The 19158-nt window shown below is 37.4% G+C and overlaps 1 protein-coding gene across 3 annotated transcripts in view; it reads left to right on the plus strand.

Annotated features, from left to right (window-relative positions):
• Nucleotides 1–19158, plus strand: part of MAPK8 (mitogen-activated protein kinase 8) — a 54659-nt gene that overhangs the window by 13925 nt on the left and 21576 nt on the right. For 2 of the 3 annotated variants that reach the window (XM_023745780.1, XM_023745779.1), the window contains exons 5-9: nt 11604–11769; nt 15272–15343; nt 17160–17342; nt 17642–17766; nt 18609–18672. In XM_023745780.1, coding sequence (XP_023601548.1) covers nt 11604–11769; nt 15272–15343; nt 17160–17342; nt 17642–17766; nt 18609–18672 — 610 coding nt within the window. Of the gene's footprint in view, nt 1–11603; nt 11770–14854; nt 14927–15271; nt 15344–17159; nt 17343–17641; nt 17767–18608; nt 18673–19158 lie in introns of all 3 variants that reach the window. The other variant, XM_023745781.1, reaches the window with a different exon arrangement.

Consider the following 19158-nt stretch of genomic DNA (forward strand, 5'->3'; position numbering starts at 1 on the left):
TTTGGTTGGGTTTTTTGTTGTGTTTTGTTGTTTGTTTGTTTGTTGTTGGGGTTTTTTTGTTTGTTTTGTTGTTGTTGTTTTTTGCCTAGTTGCTCTGGCTAACGCTTCCAGCAAAATGTTGAATGGAAGTGGCAAAAGTGGGAATCTGTGCCCTGTTCTTGATCTTAGGAGTATGATATTAGCTGTGGGGTCTTCATAAATGCCCTTGATCTCTTTGAAGAAGTTCCATTTTGCATGGGAATTATATGCAAATTGTATGGTCAGAGAGTACAGATCCACAAGACTACCTTCACTTCAGGTCAGCTGGCTACAAACTTGGGGTCCCCAAAACTACTCTGTTTTAATAATTCACTAGAGTGACTCAGCTCCAAACAGCACTGTACTTATGATTACAGTGTTGTTATAGTAAAAGAATACAACTTTGAACCAATCAAAGGAGGTGATGCATTGGGCATAATCTGAGAGAGGTCCAAACATGGAGATTTCAGCCAGTCATTCTCTCCTCAAAGTTTAAAAGTACAGAGTATTTGCTAGCTAGGAAAGCTCACTCAAGTCTTTGGTATCCAGAGTTTTCCTTGCTGCTCAATCACATACTGCCTTCCTGGTGGCTGACCTTTAGTCTCCAACCCTTCCTAAGGTTTACACTAATACCTTTAGTCTCACATTGTTAGACTTCCTGTGGCCAAAACCCCGGGCAAACAAAGACACTGCTATCAGTCAGGACATTCAGGGGTCTAGAGGTTACCTATAACTGAGGGCCAAAGCCAGACCTCTCTTTACATTAAGATTAATTTTTTACCACATACCTTTTACTCCAAGTTTAAGTGCTTTTATTATGAAAAGATGTTGGATTCTGTTAAATGCATTTCTGCATCAATTGAAGTGATCATGTTTGGCTTTCCTTGAATCAATGTGATATATTAAATTGATTCATTTTGTACATTGAACACTTGCATTCCTGGGATCAAATCCCACTTTAGTCATAATGTATAATCCTTTTACTATGCTCTTGGGATTATTTTGCTGAGAATTTTTACATCTGTGTTCATAACTGATACTGCTGTGTAGATTTTTTTTTTTAATGATGTCTTTGTCAGAATTTAGTATCAAGGTAATGCTGGCCTCAGAATGAGTTAGAAACTGTTCTTTCCTCATCTGTTTTTTGAAAGAGTTTAAGAAGGATTGATGTTAATTCTTACTTAAATGATTGGTAGAATTTCCTTTTTTTTGAGATTTTCATTATTGATTTGCTCTCTTTACTTTTTATGGGTATGTTCAGGTTTTGTGTTTCTTGAGTCAGTTTTGGTAATATTGTGTATTTTTAGGAACTTCTTTTTTCATCTAAATGATCTAATTTGTTGGTGTACACTTGCTCATAGTTTTTCTTTTATAATCCTTTTGTGTCTGTAAAGTTGGTAGTAAGGTCCCCATTTTAATTTATAATATTAGTTAATTGCACCTTTTTTTTTTTCATTGTCTAGGTAAAGGTTTATCAATGTTGTTGCTCTTTTTAAAGAACCAACTTCTGAGCCCTGGCTGGTAGCTTGGTTGGTTAGAGTGTCATCCCAGTACACCAAGTTTGTGGGTTTGATCACAGGTCAGGGCACACACAAGAAGCAACCAAATCCTGGCTGGGCCGCTAAGTGGTTAGAGCTTTGGCCCTCAGACCAAAGGATCTTGGGTTCAATTCCCGATGAAGAGTACATACCATGGTTGCAGGCTCGATCCTCAGCCCCAGCGGGGTCATGTGCAAGAGGCAACTAATCGATGTGTCTCTCACATCCATGTTTCTCTCTCTCTCTCTCTCTTAACCCCCTTTCTTCTTCCCCTCCACGCTCTCTAAAAAACTCAATGGAAAAAAAATCCTCAGGTAAGGATTTAAAGAAAAAGAAGTAACCAAGAGGAATGACAAAAATTGATGTTTCTCTCTTTCTTGCTTTTTCTCTCAAATCAATAAATTTTTAAAAAATTTAAAGAACCAACTTCCGGTTTTGTTGATTTTTCTTTATTGTTTTTTTGGTCTCTATTTTGTTAATCTCTACTTTTTTCTTTATTATTTTCTGTCATGTTCTTGCTTTCAGATTAGTTTGCTCTTCTCTTCTGCTTTCTTAAGGTGGAATATTAGGTTATTGTTTGGAATTTTTTATGTAGAAGTGAACAGCACTTATTGAGCACTCATTGTGTACAGAACACAATACCAATTGTAATGCCATTTTCCATGGAGCTCACCTACGGTCATGTCACAACAAGCTAGACTGGACCCGAGAGCTTGCCAAAGCAGCCCTGCTCTCGGGTCCAGCTTGACTGTGTTGTGGCATGACTGTGAGGTGAGCTCCATGCATATTTTCTTGTTAATGTGAGTGTTAACAGCTATAAAATGTCCCCTGAGCTCTACTTATTAGGTATTCCCTAAATTTTGGTATGTTGTATTTTCATTCATCTCAAAGTATAACTAATTTTCTTTTAATTTTCACAAACTGTTGTTTTATTTCCACAAATGTGTGAATTTTACACTTTTACTTTTTCTTGATTCCTAGCTTCATTCCAATTGTGATCAGAGAAGACACTTTGTATGATTTCAGTGTGTGTTTTTTTAATATTGAGGTTTATTCTGTCACCTAACATATAGTCTAGCCTGAAGAATATCTTGTTGCATGTGCACTTGAGAAAAATATGTATTCTGCTGTTTTGAAGAGAGTTATTTTATAATGTCTGTTATGTCTAGTTGGCTTATAGTGTTGTTCCCACCCTTATTTTCTTATTGATCTTCTAATTTTTTTGTCCATTAATGAGAGTAAGGCATAGAACTTTACACCTGTTATTGTGTAACTATTTCTCCCTTCAATCATGTCAGTCTTTTAAAATATATTTTTATTAATTTCAGAGAGGAAGGGAGAGGGAGGGAGGGATAGAAACATATTGATGAGAGAGAATCATCCATCGGCTGCCTCCTGCATGTCCCCTTCCGGGGATCGAGCCCGCAACCTGGGTATGTGCCTTTGACCGGAATCGAACCCGGGACCCTTCAGTCTGCAAGCCGACGATCTATCCACTGAGCCAAACCAACCAAGGCCAATCATGTCAATTTTGCTTCATGTATTTGGGGGCTTTGTTAGGTATGTATACATATATTCTTGATGGATTGATCCTTTTATCAGTGAGTATTGTCTTCTTTTGCCCCATGGAACATTTTTGACTTATAGTCTGTTTTGTTTGATATTAGAATAGCTATCTTTTGATTTCTGTTTGAATGAAATATAGGATTTTTCCATCCTTTCACTTTCAGTCCGTTTGTGCCTTTGAAGCTAAAGGGAATCTCTGTAGATAGCCTGCAGGAGGCACATCTTTCTTTTATGCCTTCTGCCCTTCTCTGGCTTTTAGTTGGAGAGTTTACTGTATCTGCATGTAAAGTAATTGCTGATAAGGAAGAAGTTACTTTGGCCACTGTACTATTTGTTGTCATAAGTCATATCTTTTTGTTCCTTATATTTTTTTTATTACTGCCTTTTTGTGTGTTTAAGTACATTTTTTGCTGTGTATCTTTTTTCTCTGTTCCTTTTCTTTATATTTTCAGTCTTAAAGGTTACCATAGGCATTACAATTTAACCTCTTCCATTTATAACAACCTATTTTGAATTATTACCACTGTAACTTCTGTAGTATACAAAAACTCTGCTTCTATGCAGTCTTCCATTTCCCTTTATATTGTTGTTGTCACAAATTACATATTTATAGACTGTGTGCCCATCAAGATAAATTTGTTCATACTGTTTATTGCATTTGTCTTTTAAATAATATTGCGGGGGAAGTACAGCTGGCCTTTTTATGTATCTATGTAATTACCTTTACCAGTATTCTTTTTTTTTTAATATTTTATTGGTTTTTTACAGAGAGGAAGGGAGAGGGGTAGAGAGTTAGAAACATTGATGAGAGAGAAACATCGATCAGCTGCCTCCTGCACACTCCCCACTGGGGATGTGCCTGTAACCAAGGTACATGCCCTTGAGCGGAATCGAACCTGGGACCCTTCAGTCCGCAGGCCGACACTCTATCCACTGCGCCAAACCGGTTAGGGCCCTTTACCAGTATTCTTTATTTCTTCATTTGACTTCAAGTAACTGTTTGTTGTTCTTTTATTTCTACCTGAAGGACTATTTAGTACTTTTTTTTTTTTAATCCCCAGTCAAGGAGTGAGGATATTTTTTCCATTGATTCTGAGAGGGGAAGAGAGTGGGGGAGGGAGAGAGTGAAACATGGATGTGACAGAAATACATCATTGGTTGCCTCCCACACATGTCCCAGTGGGGGGTGGATATCGGACCTGCAACCCAGGTATGTGTCCTTGACCAGGAATCAAACTCGAAACCCTTCGGCACACAGGCCAATGTTCTAACCACTGAGCAATGCCAGCGAGGACTGGCACTTTTTATACGACATATGTCCTAGTGACAGACTCCCTTAGCTTTTCATTTATCTCAAAATGTTTTAATTTCTCCTTCAGTTTTGATTTTGCTGGATTTAGAATTTTTTTTGGCTTTTCTTTCAACACTTTAAATGTGTTATTTTACCACCTTTTGGCTTCCATCATCATCATTATTATTATTATTTTAGAAATTAGCTGTTAATATCATTGAGGATCTCTTGTAAGATCTTTTACTTCTCTCTGGATGCTCTTAAAATTCTCTTTTTTGTCTGTCTTTCAACAGTTTGATTTTGATGAGTCTCAGTGCAGATTTTTTGCTTTTATTCTTTTTGTAGCTTGTTGTATAGTTTGGATACATAGATTTATGTATTTCATTTGAAAGTTTTTACTTATCTTTTAAAATATTTTTCTACCCCTTTTTCTAACTTTTGACTCTCCCTAAACTTAATTACAAATAGCCTTACCAATAACATAAAGTCATTTAACACATATTATGTATGTTATATGTATTATGTGCTGCATTTATACAATAAAGTAAGCTAGAAAAAAGAAAATCATAAGAAAGAGAAAATACATTTACTGTATTTATTGAAAAAAGTTTGCATATAAGTGGATCTCTCCGTATCCAACCCATGTGGTTCAAGGTTCAGTTGTAAATGTAATTATACAATATGTGGTTCATCCATGTACCTATCACCTATCAGTCCTTCATTTACTATTATTGCCAAATAATATTTCACTATATGGATATACCACATGTGTTTAATCATTTCACTACTTGATCAACAGTTAGGCTGTTACCATTTTTTTGCCTCTTTTAGGTAATGCTGACATGAACATTCAAATACAAGTTTTTGTGTGGACATATGTTTTTGTATTTTAGTTTTAATTCTAGCTTATTCTTTGAAAAGAATTGCATCTAATTTGGGAGGAATTTTTGAAAATGTATTTAATTCAGTGGAAGTATATTTTCCTTCTGAGCTACCTTGTAACAAATATCCTAACTTATATAATAAAATAAATATATGTGTGCTCAAATTAACTATTTTAAGACAATTATGCATCTGTGATATTCATGCTTATCCTTAGTTATCATTCTGATTGCCTTGTATATTACATATGCAACTACTATAATATTATATCTAATGCCTTCTTTAAGCAACATAAGATAAATTCTTTTAAATGGAGGAGTATATCGTCCTCAACTCATACTCATCTATTACATGATATAGAGCAAATGAGTTAAACTTCTGGGCATTGTTTTTGTTTGTTTCCTTTGTCCTTTGGATCAGGACAATAATCCACCATCATGGAAGTTAATTTGATTTTAGTGAAGTAAAATCTTCGAAGTGGAAAATTTCCAGATTAATGGAGGTACCAGGTGATCAGTACATAAATCACAGAACAAATGACAGGAGATGAAAATAAAAAAAGAAAGAAACAGTAAGAAGCGTAAAAAGGAAACATTAAGTTACAGAAGACCAATATATAACAGTAACGTCTTAATGAAAATAAGGTTATCACACACACACACACACATACACACACACACACACACACAAAACCAACAGGTACATGTTTCTGTAACAAAAACATGTGTAGCTAATTTCCAAAGGCTGAAAGCACAGGTGTTAGCAGAGATGTACTGGGAGAATGCAAACAGGATGGAAGAGACTGACAGTTGTCAGAGGGAGCGGGGTTGGGGGCTAGGAGAAAAGGGGAAGGGATTAATAGTAAGAAAACCATAGATCTGACAACAACGTGGTGGTTGCCAGAGGGAAAGGGGGGGGGGAGATTGAAAAGGGCAAAGGGGGGATAAATGGTGGTGGAAAGAGACGTTACTTTGGGTGGTATGTGCATGATGCAGTATGCAGATGGTATGTTTTAGAGTCATACACTTGAAACCTGTATGGTTTTATTGACTAATGTCACCCAATAGATTTGATATAAAAATTAAAATTGAAAAAAAAAAGAGCCCTGGCCAGGTAGCTCAGTTGATTAGAGTGTCATCCAGATATTCCAAGGTTTGATAACCCTGGTCAGGGCACATACAGAAAATGAACCAATGAATGCATAAATAAGTGGAACAGCAAATTGGTCTTTCTCTCCCTCTTTCTCCCTCTCTCTCTTTCTAAGCATCAATAAAAAAGAAAAGAAAACAAGAATAAGTGTTTAATCAAGTGAAGTGATTATAGTGGGAAGAAGAGTTACTTATAAGGATGAAGGGTATTATACACTTATTTGGATAAATAATGTCAAGAACTTGACATGGAATAGAGTTGCTATGTACAAATCTTAAATTGTAAAAAAAAGGATAACTGCACAAATACAATAGTATGTATTGGGATACTATACGTACTCCTTTAGTATATAGGCAATAAAGTATTAAAAATACAGTACAATAGAAAATTTACATAATAAGTTTGGACTAATAAGACTTATATGGGGGTCTCTGAGGGGGGAGTAAAGGAAGTAAAAGTGCACAGAGGGAGAAATTGAATTGGATGCAATCACTCCAGAGGCCTCAGCTGGTAACTCAACTGGGCCTTTGTCCTGGGGGCAGCAGGACCTTGGAAAACGAGGCACCTCGCTGAAGGCAGTTCCTGGGGAGAGACTTGGCTACAGCTGTCGGCAGCCAACACAGCCAGCAGCTGGAAGAATGCATGCTCAGTGCTCCCAGGAGTCAGAGCTCGCAGCACAGCACCCACTGTAGGCCACCCCTGGTGCTCCTTGTTCCCACTTTCTTCATGCAGTAAGTTCTGGAAACTGTTCTTCCATGGTTTTATTTGATGTCTGTTCCTTTTTTTGAGTATCTTACTAGAAGTTTAATGGGATAAACTACTGCACTCACTTCTGTAGCTGGTCTTGAGGCCACAATGTACTCCTCTCTCTGCTCTAGTACTCATTCAAAGTCCCCGCAGCCTAAGCTAATGCTTCTGCTGGGCTGAGATTGCTTACTTGCTAAAATAACCTGAACTTTCGTCCTGTAGGGGTTCAGTGAAAGTCAGGGTGGGGGGTGGGCTTCCCCAGAGTCTCTCAGAGACCCAGGCTGAGTGAGGATCCACTGTCGGGGTAGTCGGTCTCACTGTATGAGAAGAGGAAGTCCGTGCTGTGTATAAAATTATACCTAGGTGTTGTTGTTTTTTGTCATATCAGCAAAAAATACTTTTTTTGGTGTGCTGCAGAATTTTAGCAACTACTTTATGTGTGTCATGAGATTAAAAAGTTTGGAAATTGCTGGTCTTCATTGGGCTCTTCCTTTTCTCATGGTGAAAGATAGGAGAACCAAGCTAAATCAAGCAAGCTCATTTACAACCGTCTTCAGGTTTGGTGGACATCACATTCTCTCACATTCTGTTGATTGAAACAAGTCATCTGAAGGTGAAAAGGTATAGAGGTATACAGGGTTGGGAGGAGGAGATGTCTGCTATATACACTGCTTTTTTTTGTAAGTGTCTAGTAACTTTTAGTTTTTCCAGAATGGCAAGGCCTGAAATATTCTAAACTCTGTTCCCTTTCATTTCTACTTGTAAAGTGGCAGTAAATTGTGTTTACTGTACTACAGTTCTTTCACATCTATCTATTAGCCACCAACACACACTACTAAAATTTTACTTTCTAATCACTTCTTCCCAAACTTACTCTGTAAAGGCAAGGCCAGATAGTATTTTAGGCTTTACGGATGATACAAGCTCTGTTATAGCTTTGCTAGTGTAACACAAAAATAGCCATAGACAATAAGCAACTGAATGAGTGTGGCTGTTTCTTCACAGGTAGGCCTTCCTTTGCCAACCCTATTCTGAGCCTCAACTTCATTATGCAGGGCTGTGCCTGCCGAGTTCTTGCAAGTGACAGTGTCTTCGAAGGCGTTGCTATTATATAACCTGGATCGCTTTTCCAACTGTGGTATTAGTTTCCCTGCTGCCTGCTACTCGACTGCTAAGCTATGATCGTGTGTATGGAAGAGTAGCACCCTACCTGGCACCAGTTTCAGTGATATCAGAATAGACCATAGACCGGTGAGAAGGAAGAGCAGGCTGTGTTTACTGCCCTACAGCACCACTTGTAACACCATGTGTGTCAGTTTTTCTCACCAAACAATTTTCAGGTTTTCTGTACTTCAGCTGGTGTCCTACAATTTAATTCAGTTCTGACACTTTCTGCCTGGAGACAGATTCAGATCCCACAGGTTAAAAGCTCAGCCCCACAAGATTGCCCCCACTGCAGATGCCGATCACAAGCCCTGGTTATTACTGTGATTCTGACCTCCTGGCTCTAATTCAGAGGTTCCCACATCTTTCTACTCAGGATCAATTTATTTGCCAGAGCTTCTCACAGACTCAGGAAAACATTTTACTTAGTAGACTACCAGTTTATTACAAAGGACATTAACTCAGGGAGAGCCAAATGGAGAGGTGCATAGGGCAAGGTATGTGGAAAGGGGTGTGGAGCTCCATGCCCTTTCTGGGTGTGCCACTCCTCAGATCTTCACATGTTCAGCACCAAATCTTGTCTTTTGTGGTTTTTATGGAGTCTTCATTTCCTTCCTAGGCATGTTGATTGAATCATTGACCATTGGTAATTGAACGCTAGCTGAAGTCAGGGGGTGGAGCTGAAAGTTGAAGCTCAAATCACAATGTTGGTTCCCTTGGCAACCAGCCCCCATCCTTTTGGGCTTTGCAAGTCAGCTCATTAACATAAACTCAGGGTCAGTGAAAAGGGCTTTAAAAATAACAGTCACCTTTATTGCTCTTATCAATTAAGGAATTCTTGCCCTGGTTGGTGTGGCACAGTTGGTTGAGTGTTGTCCTGTGCACCAAAGGATTAAGTTTGATTCTAGGTTAGGCACATATCCAGGTTGTAGGTCTGATCCCGGGTCAGAGTATGTGCAAGAGAGAGCTGATCAATGTTTCTCTCTCCCTCTTCCTTCCTCTTCCTCTCTCTCTCTCTAAAAAAAAAATGAATAAAAAATATTTTTTTTTAAAAAAAGAAAGAAATTCTAAGGTTTTTGGAGCTCTGTCTCAGTAATTGAGACAAAGACCAAATATATAGTAATTATAAATCACAATGTCACAGCTGGGCTACGCTGGGTACCAAACCCTGAATTCTCCGTGGCTCACCAACTACGGTTTATTTCCCGCATCGCATGTCCAGTGCAGGTCATGACAGGTGAGGGCTCTGCTTTACCTCTATGCTCAGAAACCCAGACTGACAGAGGGTCCATCATCTGGAATGTTACAGTCACCAAAGCAGGGAAGGGACAACAGGATGCCCTTCTGTATGTTCTCACATCCCACTTCACAGAACTAATCACAGTTAGGCTTGCCTGACTACCTACCTAATTGTGAGGAGGCTAGAAACTCTGAGAGAAGATGGAATAATGTTAGCTTAGTTCCACTCTGCTACAAATTCATGCAAATTCAGTTGTTCTTCTCATATGGTTCTAGCATCGGTAGAAAGGTACATATTGATATATAGAAGGATAGATTTTAGGTAATATTATTTGAGGCATTTTTGGACAGTTTTTTCTTTAAAAATATCTACTTTTAAGTGTATTTTACTCTTAATTTTCCAAAATAAAATGTTTAAAATTAGAATTGTATTTCTAGATGAGAATGCAGTAGTGTAAAGAGCCATTGATCTTTACCCATCAGAGTAGACATTGAAATGGTATCAAAGCTTGTAAGCTATATTTTTGAACATGCAAAGTTACTTGGCTCAGTATTGTGTTTTGGAAATAGTGCCAATATCATATTTATGGAACAGCAATAATGAAAATTTTCATCTTCTGTTTCACTACACCTATTGATCTCTATTTTTAATTTGATAAAGCCCTTGGGTTATTTATCTTCTAAAACCATCCATGATTGCCTATGAAAAGATCTAAAAACAACAACATACAATTTTTCCTGGATAGAGACATTGAAAAAGCAATCATTGCTTTTCAGGCCATCAGTACCCATAATGGAGTGTGTTTGTGTTATGGATGTATGTTTGCTTTCTATGGTCTCTTGGTTCACAATAGGTTTCATGGGAGCTAACAGGCAAAATGTGTTGAACTTGAAGCCATGAGTGTTTACGCCGCTGCCTTCCTTTTAATGACCACAGCATAGAATTGCTTGAAGTTGGGGTCAGGTGGAAAATTCTTCACAAAGACATTATTTAGTAGCATTAACAGCAAGTAATTATATAGATTAGTGGCACCAAGACAATGCTGTCTACCTCTGTGAGCAGACAGAGATTTTATGGACAAATTTGTGTGATTTGGGACAGCAGTCAGTGATGGAAAGACCACTGAGGACTGTTTTCGTCATTATACTTGGCCATCTGCCAATGAGAGAGGTCAAATGACACCTGCTTGGATTGACATAGAATGGCCAATTATTGATTTGTATTATCTACACAAACTCCATTGTGTCTTTAAAATTGGGTTTTTTTATGCTGGTAATTTAGTATACAAGTGAATATAAATGCTAACTTATGATTCTCTCTTTCTTTTACCATATTCGTTTTACATGAGCTTTTTTATTTTTAAATACTAGAGGCCTGATGCACAAAATTTATGCAGGAGTAGGCCTTCCTTCCCCTAGCTGCTGGCACTGGCTTCCCTTGCAGCCCCAGCTTCATCTGGAAGGATGTCTGGTCTAATTAGCATATTATGTTTTTATTATTATAGATTTTTTTATTGATTTCAGAGAGGAAGGGAAAGGGAGAGAGAGATAGAAACATCAATGATGAGAGAGAATCATTGATAGGCTGCCTCTTGCATGCCCCACACTGGGGATTGAGCCCGCAACCCTTGACTGGAATTGAACCCAGGATCCTTCAGACTCCAGGCCTACGCTCTATCCACTGAGCCAGACCAGCTAGGGCTTATGTGAGCTTTTAGATGTAGTTCCAAATTGCTTTACTCCACTTGATCAAAAATTACTAGCTAATCATAATTTCTAGCAAATAAAATATTACTAAATTCTCTAATAACTGTATGCATTCATAAATTAAAATACCATCACGTGAATTCCTCAAATGTGCCCAATATAATGAATTTATGCCATGATATCGATTATGGTGAGAGAAATAAACAGTTTGCATGAATTGTTTTATCAGTGATCTGATAACTTGTGAACTGCAAAATATTTGTATATGTCATAGCATTCTTTTATTTTTTTATTTCTTAAAGGACTTAAAGCCCAGTAATATAGTAGTAAAATCAGACTGCACTTTGAAGATTCTTGACTTTGGACTGGCCAGGACTGCAGGAACTAGTTTCATGATGACACCCTACGTAGTGACGCGCTACTACAGAGCACCTGAAGTCATCCTAGGGATGGGCTACAAAGAAAACGGTCAGAAAACACATTTACTTGAAATACTGTTCTGTTTTATGAGATCTCTTATGTAAATATTTAAGCTGAAGTGCATAGTTAAATATTTGTCACTGAAACGTTGTATCAAGAGTTTGAAAGTAACTCTAAATTTTGTCATAAATGTTTGGGAAAACTTAGGGTACCTGTTTATTTAATTACAAATACCTAACCATCAACACTACCTTTGGATAAGGACTTTGTTGCCATGGCCCCCTGAAATTTACTTTCCTGTAACTTTACAGTGAATATTTCTAACATGGGCTCAAGGAGTACATATAGTGGACTGACAGTTTATCTTTTGTATGAATCCTAGTTTGCTGTTAGTGACATTTGCACCTATTTCCAACCCCCTGAGACTAGAGTTACCAGCAATAGCACTTAGTAAGCTTGAAGAGCCAGGATAAAGCCATCTGCAAAGCTGATGGATAATAAAGGTGACCTTTTGTAGGAAACTATTGTTTCATCAATGCCCTGTGTCCAGCCTTAAAGAAATGGCGTATTATGTGTGGGTATATTCAGTTACATATATCAGCATTAGAATCAAGGTTGAAGAAAATTGTCAGGCATGTAGTTCATGAATTATTAAAAATTAAACATACACATATATTTAAGAAGAAATGTTGTAGACTTTCAGACAGGGGTGAATGAGTGCACAGGCCTTTATTGACTTGTGGTAACTTCATCCAAAGTACTGCCTGGAATAGGGTCTGGACTTTTTCCTAGCAGTTTGCTTTGAACTAAGAAACTGTATTAAGTCAGTCTTCTTGAATCATTTTTAGAAAAGATAATATTGAACTGAGAATTTTAACTTCCTTTTATTTTCTGAGCTAATTAAAAACAAATACTTTAAACATTTACTATTATTCTTTTGTTCTTAAATAAACAAGATGTTTTGTTTTCTTACTATCTAAAATTGTCTTATACCCTGTAGATCTAGTGAGTTCGATTTAGTATTAGACTCATTGAGGTTTTGTTATTGTTTTTTAGGGGTTTTTTTTAGAATTGATACAAGTGACCAACATGAAGATTGCTTTTGCATTTGCTATAAAACCATTTACTGTCCCAGCTACTGTGCAATGTGTCACTCTATGGCCTATAAATGTGATTTGGGAAGATAGCTCCCTGCCAGAAATTAACACTAAAAAAAATACCATAATAAGAATTGACTTGCTTTCCTCATAGATTAAGAGTTATGCAGACGACCTTATCACCTTTTCTTTCTTTTTTTTTGGTCTCAGGAAACAGAGTCAAATATAATGCTTAATAACAATAACTGCATTAGCCATCAAGGGCAAACATAAGAACTTCCTCCACCCACCCTCACCTGTTTTAACAACTTTGTCTTTAATGTTGCCTTTTATTGCAAGCTACCTCAAAGCTTTGTAGAAAGTATAATATAATGGAATATATATAAGCTGCCTAATTGGCTATAGACCCATTAAAGGAAGTTTTATGCATGAACCACTGACCCAGACAAGAACTGCTCACATGCTTGCGACTTTCATAGTCTGTTTAAAAATGGGTTTATGTGATTTCTTAAAGTTTTCTACATAACTTGTGTCGTGGATATTTAAGTAAAGTTTGCCATTCTCTATAATCTATAGGGAAATTTTATTGTAATAGATTTTTACCAAAAATGAAAACCCTGGAATTTTTTTCCTTCAGATTTATGAATATTAACTTTTTTCTAAATTCTTGTCTTTCAAAGTTGAATCCTACCATAAATATAAAAATATTTGCCTTTATTTTAATATCAAATTTTAGAGAAACTTTAATTCCAAAGGTTTTCCAAAATTTCTTTCCAGTTTAGCTCCTATGAGTCTATGGTGAACTGGCAGTCTCCTGTAAGGGTGTGTCCCAGAAAGTACACTGACATTTCCTAAGTCCTCCAGTGTGGTAAAGGGTGTCTCTCTCTCACATCAATTTCTACCCTTTTCCTTTTTTGCCCTTAAAGAATTTAGACCTTCAAGCTTCAAAAACAAATAAAAGCTTCTAAGGCAGTGGTTCTCAACCTTGGCTGCACATTAGAATCACCTGGGAATCTTTTTAAAATCCTGATTTCTGGGCCCCATCCTCCAGAAATTCTGTTTCTTTTTACTAATGTTGTGGCCCCACCCCATAACAAAGAAACAGAATTTCCGGAGGACGAGGCCCAGAAATCAGGATTTTAAAAAGATTCCCAGGTGATTCTAATGTGCAGCCAAGGTTGAGAACCACTGGTCTAGCAGATGTCTTCAGCATTGATTAGAGGTCTCGTTGAAGTGGGAACTTTCAGACTCTATTCAGCCAAAACTAAACGTCTTCAACCAAAGCAATTTAGTTTTATGGGTTTAAAGACTTTAGGTAGAAAACATGATATATGCTTTTTTACTGAGTTTCCTGACTTGATCATTTATCCACTGTCCATGCACTTGTTCCTGTTGGGATAGTAGGGTAGATGTAGCACAGCATTGCTGGGGAACAAATGACTTTCAATTCAAAATAGACATAGCGCTACTCAAATACATTTATGAAATCCAGTTTGAAAATTTCTAAAGGGCTTCAGATTAATTCTTAACTATAATTATTCATAGAAATACATGCTTTCTGTTAAATATTTAACATGCTAAATTATTTCTGCTCATGCTTTTTTGTTGACTTAAAGAGAGAGCATAATGCACAGTTGAAACTCAAAATATTGTCAAGATTTCATTTTTTAAATTTTGCTACCTCGTGTACTTTTTCAACCTTATTTACAAAGTTTAAGTTTGCTGCTATTTTGTATTTTATAAACAAATTTTCATTGACAAAATGTATAGGATTTTTAACTACATTATTTCTGTGCATGGCTCTCACTTTAAAATTAGATATATAGTTAAAAGGCCACACTTCACCATTTGCTTTTGTAATTCAAAGCCTTTTGAAAAATGTTTTGTGTTTTAAATTATTCCATTAGCTAAAATTAAAATCACTTTTTTCTTTTTGTGATGTTTTGTAGTTTTTATATAATGCAGTCATATTATGCTTCTTTGATTTTAATGACCTTTTGCTTTGCTTTTCCTTCTTTTGTGCTGCAAACATATAGTGGATTTATGGTCTGTGGGGTGCATTATGGGAGAAATGGTTTGCCACAAAATCCTCTTTCCAGGAAGGGACTGTATCCTTGTGCTGCTGCAGCAGTGAAATTAGTTAGTGATGGACTTCCTATGTTCGCTAATGGGGATGAAGATGGTTCATTCTTACAAGGGGGTTTTAAACAGATAGTTTGTGGCTATTACAGTTCAAAAACTGATGAGAAGCTGAAATGTTCGTAGGCTGCGTCCGGCAGCAGGAAATACAGTCTCTGCTGGTAGTTAGAGCACATTCACTGTCACTCATTTTTATTTTGTACTGCTTTCTATAATTTTAAAGTATACATGGTGTGCGTGATTTTTTTTAATGTTTTTTTATTTTTTATTTTAACCAAATTCTTTATGTTAATGTCATTGCATTTTGTTTTCAGTTGACATTTGGTCAGTTGGGTGCATCATGGGAGAAATGATCAAAGGTGGTGTTTTGTTCCCAGGTACAGATCGTATCCTTATCTTTGGCCTAAAATGTAGTTTCTAAAGGTCAAAATGTATGACAGCACTTCAGCTATGTCAAGTGTAATGTATTTTGTCTCTCCCTAATAATATTGTTAAATTACTCTACTCTTTCAAAATACCACCTGCTAGTTGACATAGACTTCCCTTCCCCCACGTATTGATTGTGTCATGTTATTTCTGAGAACTGCTCAAGTTAATTATCCACAATTATTTGCTGGCTTTGAGTTGATTTACTTAACATAAATCAAAAATCATGGCGGCCATTAAAAAATTTTAATAAGTATGCACTTGATTAAGTCTAGAAGTACTTAGGGCTTGAATATGAATTTTGGAATTGTCTGTTGCTTCTGGTCATCCTTTTGTTTTACCCCCTCCCCCCACCCCACCTTCCTTTTTGTTAATGTTCTTTGTGTTTTGTGTCTTTGGGTTGTCTGATTTCTTAACATAACATACTGATCTTTTCATCTGAGAATTTCAGCAGTAATAGTTTTATTATGGTGTAAGTAGATTTGGAGTCATGCTTTTTGTTCATCTATTTTAATATTTACATTACCAGCGAGTGATGTGTGATGTGTTTATCAGCTAGTCACCCTGAGACTGACGTGAGGAGGAGGCATGGGAAAGCCATATGCACTAGGTTCATCAGAGAGCTTTGGTTCTCGTCCCAGGGAGGACTGGCAGTGTGAAGACTTAGGAGGAAGGAGACAGGGAGTTCTAACCTCACAACTTACCAAACACTGATTCATGTTCACAGGTTTCAGAGCTTTCAAACAGAGTTTATTACCTAAGTTAAACAAAGCATGGCAAAAGAAAACACCACTTTTACCAGAGCCGTCATTTTTATTTTCTGTTAGTGTAGAAAATTCTCAAAAAAAGGGACAGATTATAAGCAATATTTCTTAGCCTCTAGGACAGTGATGGCGAACCTATGACACGCGTGTCAGAGGTGACACGCGAACTCATTTTTTTGGTTGCTTTTTCTTTGTTAAATGGCATTTAAAAATATCAAAAATATAAGTCTTTGTTTTACTATGGTTGCAAATATCAAAAAATTTCTATATGTGACACGGCACCAGAGTTAAGTTAGGGTTTTTCAAAATGCTGACACGCCGAGCTCAAAAGGTTCGCCATCACTGCTCTAGGATATGCATTCACATTTTCAGATGAACCAGAAAAAAATATTTTTGTATTCTAGAATTGTGTACAGTTTACATTTAGAGTCCCTGTGGGTAGTAATTATCATTATTTTTTGAGTCATTTGTATTTGGAATTTGTTGGTTTAAGCGTTCATTTTTTTAAATATGTTTTTGTTGATTTTTTAGAAAGAGAAGAAGGGAGAAGGGAGAGATAGAAACATTAATGAGAGAGAAACATCGATCTGCTGCCTCTGCATACCCCCTACTAGGGATCAAGCCCACAATCTGAGCATGTGCCCTGACTGGGAATAGAACTGGCGACATCTTGGTACATGGGATGACGCTCAACCACTGAGCTGCACCAGTTGGGCTTAAGCTTTCATTTATATGATAAAATGAATATTACACACACAAACACACACACAGAGTCTCTCTCTCTCTCTCTCTCTCTCTCTCTCTCTCTCTCTCTCTCTCAATAAGATTAACAGTGCTTGTTTATTGACCCTTTCTGTCCACCTTTTGCAAGGTGGCTATAAGATAAAAGATTTGTAACTGCCACATTCTTTCTTAGAATTTTATAATTGTTATTTTCTTGTTATTTTAATATGGCTATGACTATGTGTTGAACATTAGATACGGAGTATTTTTCTTAGCTACTTGATATTAGATATTGATCAGTGGAATAAAGTTATTGAACAGCTTGGAACACCATGTCCTGAATTCATGAAGAAACTACAACCAACAGTAAGGACTTACGTTGAAAACAGACCTAAATATGCTGGATATAGCTTTGAGAAACTCTTCCCCGATGTGCTTTTCCCTGCTGACTCAGAACACAACAAACTTAAAGGTACTTTTATAAATATATTTATTTAATCCTATTTGTGTGTGTGTGTGTGTGTGTGTGTGTGTTTTCATATTATTATGGAGCATACACTAAGTGTATTTCTGGGTGGTGGAACAAAGTAAGGTTTTAGCCATTTTTTTCTGTAACTATATTTTTTCATCATATGTATGACCTGATTTTATAGTAAAATATTTTTATAAAACATATACTTTTTAAAAAATGAGCATCAAGTTTCTGAAATGTATTGCTAATTTTAAAAACCTTTATGAGGTATGTGTACATTCACATCATTATTTTTGCAGCCAGTCAGGCGAGGGATTTATTATCCAAAATGCTGGTGATTGACGCATCCAAAAGGATCTCTGTGGACGAAGCTCTCCAGCACCCATACATCAACGTCTGGTATGACCCTTCCGAGGCGGAGGCTGTAAGTTCTTCTCTTCATGTTTGAAGAAGTCAGTTAGAATTAAAGTTGGGTTCGGAGGAGACATTTTAATCTATATATATATATAAAAGCCAAGCGACCAGAATGGCAGAATGACTGGTCGCTATGATGCGCACTGTGGTGGCCAACTGGCCCGATTGGGGGGCCCTAATCGGCCCCCCCTCCAACTGCCCACAGCCCCTCCCCCCGGCCAGCCCGGCCCCAATTGGACCCCCGCCCCCCCAACCCCAATAAGGAGTGGGGCCGGCCAGCCAACCTCCTGCATCCCTTCTCCCCTGCCTACCTGGCCCAACTGCCACCATCAGGGTGGGCAGGCCGGACCCCACCCATGCATGAATTCGTGCCCTGGGCCTCTAGTTTTAAATAAAAATATAGGTAAATGATGATGCTGTTTTTCTGTTTTGCATTTAAAGTGCCTTAATGAGCTTATCCAAGCACTTCCGACACAAAATAAAGTTCCCTCTCTCAGCTTCTTGCCTTCTTGTCTGATACGTGATCTGATGAGCTGGAACACTGAATGCTTTGGGAGGACATCCTAACTCAGTTATAATACAAATTATCGTGTCCAAAGCAGAGCCCAGTTCTATGATGTAAATAAACTGACCATTTCAAAAGCTGGAAGAAAAGAAAAGGATAGTTAGACATCTTTTTCCTGTCAGGAAGGATTCTTCCAAAACTAGTCTCTACATCAAAGATGACTCATCACTCTGTCTAATAATGTATTTTTACAAGCCCTTGCTGTTTGGATGACATTTCAAATAATTATGATGGATTTGCATACTCCTAGTAAACTGACTCAATTATTGCTGCCTTTTGTTTTTCAGCCACCACCAAAGATACCTGACAAGCAGTTAGATGAACGGGAACACACAATAGAAGAGTGGAAAGGTAACATTCACCAGATCCTGAGAGATGGAGCTGAGAGGGCTTCTGCCTTATTGTGTTGATTTATTCATCATGTTGAGGAAACTAAAGATACTTTATATTATTCATAATGCATATTTGGTAATATGATTATTAGTATTTTTTGCAAAAATAGAAAGTATGTCTCTTTTCCTCCCTTACTTAATCCTGATCTCTCACATCCCCTCTCCAGACACAGAAACATTTGTTCTTTTTAAAATATTTTGTTTTTCCATAGTCTACAAATACACAAGCCTGTGTGTTTGGGTCTCCCCCTTCTCTCTCCCACCTGTTTGATCTCCAGTGGTGTATGCTGTACAGTGTGCTTTGTGGGTGTAATCCCATATTAGAGATCACCCTCTCCTGCTCCACATGCCTGGCGCATGGATACCCAGCTGTCCAGCTGTGTCAGTTTCTATACCCAGCTCCCACTTGCAGAGCACTTAAGTTGTGTCCAGTCTGTTGTTATTG

Source organism: Myotis lucifugus, unplaced genomic scaffold, assembly GCF_000147115.1.
Source record: "Myotis lucifugus unplaced genomic scaffold, Myoluc2.0 scaffold_581, whole genome shotgun sequence".
Taxonomy (NCBI): Eukaryota; Metazoa; Chordata; class Mammalia; order Chiroptera; family Vespertilionidae; genus Myotis; species Myotis lucifugus.